This window comes from Pseudopodoces humilis, chromosome 12, assembly GCF_049639895.1.
Source record: "Pseudopodoces humilis isolate 2021_Gansu_Grassland_sample_001 chromosome 12, ASM4963989v1, whole genome shotgun sequence".
Taxonomy (NCBI): Eukaryota; Metazoa; Chordata; class Aves; order Passeriformes; family Paridae; genus Pseudopodoces; species Pseudopodoces humilis.
This window is the reverse complement of record NC_142211.1, coordinates 8,817,661-8,823,660: the sequence shown is the minus strand read 5'-3', so window position 1 is coordinate 8,823,660 and position 6,000 is coordinate 8,817,661. Positions and strand designations below refer to the sequence as shown.

Genomic DNA, 6,000 nt, shown 5'->3' with positions numbered 1-6,000 from the left:
TAAGCCTTCTGATAATGTTTTCATAGTTGTAGTTACTTTCCCATGAGAGTCCTGTAAACATAAGTTGTTTACACATTCCTGTTGAGAAACATCTTTTGATGGATATTTTGCATGACCAATGTGCTTGGGAAGGTGGTAACTTAATTATCCAATCCCTGGTCATTGTCAAGAATCTATAAATACTGGAGTCAAAAAATAAAGTCATGGGTTTTGTTCTAACACTGAAGGTAGTAGTGTGAATAATTTCATGTCCTTTAGGAACAGATATCCTCTGGTAGGGTGGCCAGAGGAGTTTCTAGTCACTTCAGCAACTATTTGATCAGTTAACAAATGATTTCTGAATATGGGATTGTGAAGGCAGTGGACTTGGACAGTGGAACTCATTTTACAGGGGGATCCTTCAAGGGATTATGGCTGCTTTGAGAATTCAGTGGGACCTCCATACTCCCTGGTACCCTGAGAATTCAGGTCAAGTAGAAAGGATGATTGGAGGAATAAACACCCTTTGAAGCTGGTGACAGAAACTTAAGATGTCATGTGTATGGCTTTTGCCATTAGCTTTGGCAAGAATAAGAGCCAAAGAAGAGGGTATATTCAATTATTCCCCTTTGAACTGTTTGGGATTCTTACCCTGTTAATTTTCAGTGTGGTGGGGAACACATATATTTAAACCAGCATGTGGCCAAGATACTGCGTTATAGATGGGTAATGTGATGGCTGTCTCTCACAATTAAGGGATGAATATTATGTGTATTAGAAAAGTTTTATAGAAGTATAGTTATTATGTTCTCCCCATAGCTCTCTTTCCCTTCCCCCTTGTATTGTTGTCAATGGTCAGGGCATTTGGGAAGAGGAGTCTTGTTACTAGGAGGTGCGACATGGCAACACCTGACCTTCAATCAAGTTGTAAGAAAATTATCTCCACCAATGGACAGCAAGAAAGAAGTTGACTGACAAGACTTTGGGAGGGGCCAAGAGTATAAAAAGCAGAACATGCATTGTGTAGATGAGCACATGGCGGTTTAGTCTTATGCTCCCAGTGCTGCTCTTTTCCTTATTCAGTCTTTTGCTTTATTTTGTTAAGGTTTAATAAACCTTTGAAAATTTAAAAGTAAGTGTCGTTTCTCAAAACTGTCTCGTGTGAAATCTCTTTGACAGGAAGCCCAGTTAGCACAGATGCTGCCTTTGGACTTGGCTGTTCATAACATCCAGCCAGGACCGCAGGAACAGCAGTCAGGACAGCTGAACACAGGTGGACCCATCACACTTGGGTCAAGGTCTCTAAAACCCCAGATATTCGGACTTCTCAACTGGAAGAAAAGGATGTAAGACCTCAGCTATCAGTAGCCATAGATGAAGACCTCTAGTGATTAATGGACTAATATGAACTGTCATTATCTACTTTATTCTCTGTATTTACTTCCCACACCTGGTACAAGGACTAGACATAGCAAAGTCAGGAAGGGGTGTTTCAAATGTTCCAGATTGTTAAAAAGGGTGTCCTGGGTTGATTATGATGTTAAATTGTATCCCCATTCGTCCACCTAACCCAGACACAGGTTTTGTATTCTTAAAATTCCATCTGAGAGTAAAAGTGAGTGGAAAAGAAGCACCGAGTCTGTTATCAGAGACTGTACAGGCTCCCCCCGCATCGGGAGTTTTGACTACAGCACAGACAGACAACAAGACACAGATCGCCTTGGCTTTCCAACTAGCCGGAGCACAGAGGTCTTCCTGGACTGTTTTTCTTTCCCTTTTTCTGAAATGAATCGAACCTGCTCTGGACTGGGGACTCGGGGGAGCACCGGGAGCTTGCACCCGTGGACTACCGGGAGCCCAGCCTGGGCAGCGGCATTTTCCAGCGCCAGAGGGACTGATAACAGAGCGAACACCCACAGGAAAGAGACCCTCTGAAGTTTGTCATCTCTTCTGAAGGGCGAGAGGTTTTGTAATTTGATATCATTCATTTCTGTGCTGGGTAGTGCTGTGCCTGTGAAATAAACAGGTTTTTTCCACTTCTCTCAGAGAAATCTCTTCCCGAACCGGTTGGGGGGTGGGGGAAAAGGGCCACGTGGGTTTGCTTCCCGGGGGGGAGCCCCACTGGAGGTTTTCTCCCAAATTTGCCCTAAACCAGGACAAATACATTCATTGGCGCCCAGCGCGTGGCACGAGAGAGTGGAAAAACCCTGTACAGATTGTATTGAAGTGGCAATTACTTTGTATTGGGATAAGATAAAGCAGTCCCTAGCCATCCAGCCATGCTGCTTGAATTAATAATGTCTTTTGGGGTGCAGGCCTTCATGTGTTTCTGGTCGCTAGGCTTTTTTGAGGTTTTAATACCTTTATGGTCCCTTGGTTTATTTTCTTATCCACAACTAGCCCCGGTGTTGTCCCTAACACATAGCTTTTACAGTAGAGGGGCACGGATTAGAATAGCTATTGGGCTGGGCCTAATGATTATGATTTCTAAGAAGTTTATTCAGGTGCTGCAGTCTGTTCCAAATATAAAGGATTCATGGGTATGGTTATGCACCCAGTTTGTTAGAGGAGGAGCAGGGGATGAGGCTTTTCAACCTTTCCTTTCCTTCTTCTCCTCTGAATCGGTTACATCACTATTGGCGAGTGTTCAGTTTCCCCTGAATGTTAAAGAGACCATCTTTCTGGCATTTAATCTGGTAAGTTTCCTCTATACAGTCTTCAGCCTCTCTAGAATGAGGGCTGAGATTTCTAGAGGGACTGATGAGACCCCTGAACCAAGCATGGAAAATCCTGAGTGGGGTGGAGAATGGGAGGATATGGGCCAAATCCTGAAGGAATTTTCTGACCCTGTAGTTTGGGACTTTCCACATGAACAAATTCTGAATCCAGCTGAGGTGGGTAAATACCTGAAAGAGAAGTGTCAGGATAATTCCAAAGAAAAAAAGATCATTGCAGTAAGCTGGGCCCTGGCATATGCTTATCGTACATTGCTGGATACTGTAGGGCAGCAAACAGGAGAAAGGGGACAGGGAGATAAATCAACAGTTACCCCAATTACTCAGGCTGCAGCCAACCTCCCAGTTACAAAGCTGGTAGCTAAAGCAGACAGCAAGTCTCAACCAATGGCTGTTGCTATTAGCATGAGAAGTGGAAAGTGTACAGACAAAACCGATCGACCAGTGGATGATGATGATGATGATGATGATGATGCAGGAGAAGGACCCTCAACGCCTCCTGACATAAAATCAAGAGTCAAAGCAAGTGGAACAAGATCAGAGGCTAATACTGAGTCCTTTTCCCTGAAAGATCTTCGTGGCCTGAGGAAGGACTACACTCGACGACCTGATGAATCTATAATTAGTTGGTTAGTCCGTCTGTGGGACGCTGCAGGTGAAGCTACAGTTCTGGATGGCACTGAAGCGAGGCATCTGGGATCCCTGTTACATGATCCGGTTATTAACCAGGAGATGATGAGGGGGACTAGCCCTCGCAGTCTCTGGGCACGGGTCCTTGAAAGTGTAGCCCAAAGATATCTGTGTGTAGATGATCTCTACATGCAGCAAACGCAGTGGAAAACCATCGAACAAGGGATCCAACGCCTGAGAGAAATGGCAGTGGCAGAGATTGTTTTTTCAGATGACATGCCAACTAAGAATCCAGACTTGGTACCATGCAGATCCGTGATGTGGCAAAAATTGGTACGACTTGGGCCACAAGAATATGCATCTGCTTTAGCAATGATGAAACGGGATGAAAGGGAGGAGACTGTGCTGGATATGGCGAAGAAGCTTCGAGCATATGCAGATGCCGTGCATGGCCCCACACATGCAAGAATCGCAGCTGTGGAAACACGTCTGCAGAAATTAGAAGATAAGATAGAGGAGAATCACAAGAAACTTAGAGAGGAGATTAAAGAGGACCTTCTCCAAATCTCAGCAGTACAGATCAGAGGTCCTGGCACTCAACGCAGACGTTCCCCAGATCGGGAGAGAAGGTTTACCCCACGAGCTGAGCTGTGGTTCTTCCTGCGTGATTGCGGAGAAAACATGAGGAGATGGGATGGGAAATCTACTGCAGCTCTGGCACAACGGGTGCGTGAATTGAAGGAGGAGAAGAGTCACAAAGGAAGTTCCACCAAAAGGGAAGCAGCTCCAGTTGCCCATAGCCAAACTGCCAGGTATGATGATGATGACATGTCCGATCCCCTTGAAGGAACATCCAAGACATATACCAAAGGAAAGAAGGATAACCAGGCTTAGAGGGGCCCTGCCTCTAGCCAGGGAGAGGCTAGGGAAAATCGTGTTTTTTGGACTGTGTGGATTCCTTGGCCTGGCACATCAGAACCACAAAGATATGAGGCCTTGGTTGACACTGGTGCACAGTGCACGCTAATCCCATCAAGACATGTAGGGGCAGAATCTGTTTCTATTGCTGGCGTGACAGGGGGATCGCAGGATTTTACCTTGGTGGAAGCAGATGTGAGCCTGACTGGAAATGAATGGAAGAAACACCCCATTGTGACAGGCCCAGAGGCCCCATGCATTTTGGGCATAGATTACCTCTGAAGTGGGTATTTCAAAGACCCAAAAGGATTCAGGTGGGCATTTGGGATAGCAGCTGTGGAGACAGAGGGCATCCAGCAGCTGAACACCTTGCCTGGCCTGTCCGAGAATCCATCTACAGTAGGACTCCTGAAAGTGGAAGAACAGCAAGTACCAATTGCCACCTCGACCGTGCACCGCCGGCAGTATAGGACAAATCAAGATGCTGTGATCCCCATCCACAAGATGATCCATGAGCTGGAGAGCCAAGGGGTGGTCAGCAAAACCCATGCACCCTTCAACAGCCCCATCTGGCCAGTGCGTAAATTTGAAGGAGAATGGAGATTGACTGTGGACTATCGTGCATTGAATGAAGTGACTCCACTGCTGAGTGCTGCTGTGCCGGACATGCTGGAGCTCCAGTACGAGCTGGAGTCCAAGGCAGTGAAGTGGTATGCCACTATTGACATTGCCAATGCATTTTTCTCCATTCCCCTGGCAGAAGAATGCAGGCCTCAGTTTGCCTTCACGTGGAGGGGAGTGCAGTACACCTGGAACCGACTGCCCCAGGGGTGGAAGCACAGCCCCACCATCTGCCATGGACTGATCCAGGCTGCCCTGGAAAAGGGTGAGGCTCCAGAACATCTACAGTACATAGATGACATCATTGTGTGGGGGAACACAGCAGCAGAAGTGTTTGAGAAAGGAGAGAAAATCATCCAGATTATCCTGAAAGCTGGTTTTGCCATCAAGAAGAGCAAAGTTAAGGGACCAGCTCGTGAGATTCAGTTCCTGGGGGTAAAGTGGCAAGATGGGCGGCGTCAGATTCCCACTGAGGTCATCAACAAAATTACAGCAATGTCTCCACCAACTAATAAGAAGGAAACGCAAGCTTTCTTAGGTGCCATAGGGTTTTGGAGAATGCATATTCCTGAATACAGTCAGATTGTGAGCCCTCTTTACCTGGTCACTCGGAAGAAGAATAATTTTCATTGGGGCCCTGAGCAGCAGCAAGCCTTTGCTCAGATCAAACAGGAGATCGCCCATGCAGTAGCCCTTGGCCCAGTCAGAACAGGACCAGATGTGAAGAATGTGCTCTACTCTGCAGCCGGGAGCCACGGTCTGTCCTGGAGCCTTTGGCAGAAGGTGTCTGGTGAGACTCAAGGCCGACCATTAGGATTTTGGAGTAGAAGCTACAGAGGGTCCGAGGCCCATTACACCTCAACAGAAAAAGAAATTTTAGCAGCCTATGAAGGAGTCCAAGCTGCCTCAGAAGTGATTGGCACTGAAGCACAACTCCTCCTGGCACCCCGACTACCGGTGCTAGGATGGATGTTCAAGGGAAAGGTTCCTTCCACCCATCATGCAACCAGTGCCACATGGAGCAAGTGGATTGCTCTTATCACGCAGCGCACCCGTATTGGTAAACTGAACCGCCCTGGGATTTTGGAAATAATTACAAACTGGTGTGAAGGTGAAA

The 6,000-nt window shown here is 46.8% G+C and overlaps 1 protein-coding gene across 1 annotated transcript in view; it reads left to right on the top strand.

Moving 5' to 3' along the window:
- Nucleotides 1-2,258: 2,258 nt before the first annotated feature.
- LOC148183341 (uncharacterized) overlaps nucleotides 2,259-6,000 on the top strand; it is a 51,731-nt gene continuing 47,989 nt past the window's right edge. The window contains exon 1 of the mRNA XM_088061447.1: nucleotides 2,259-4,070. Coding sequence (XP_087917573.1) covers nucleotides 2,259-4,070 — 1,812 coding nt within the window. The remainder of the gene's footprint in view (nucleotides 4,071-6,000) is intronic.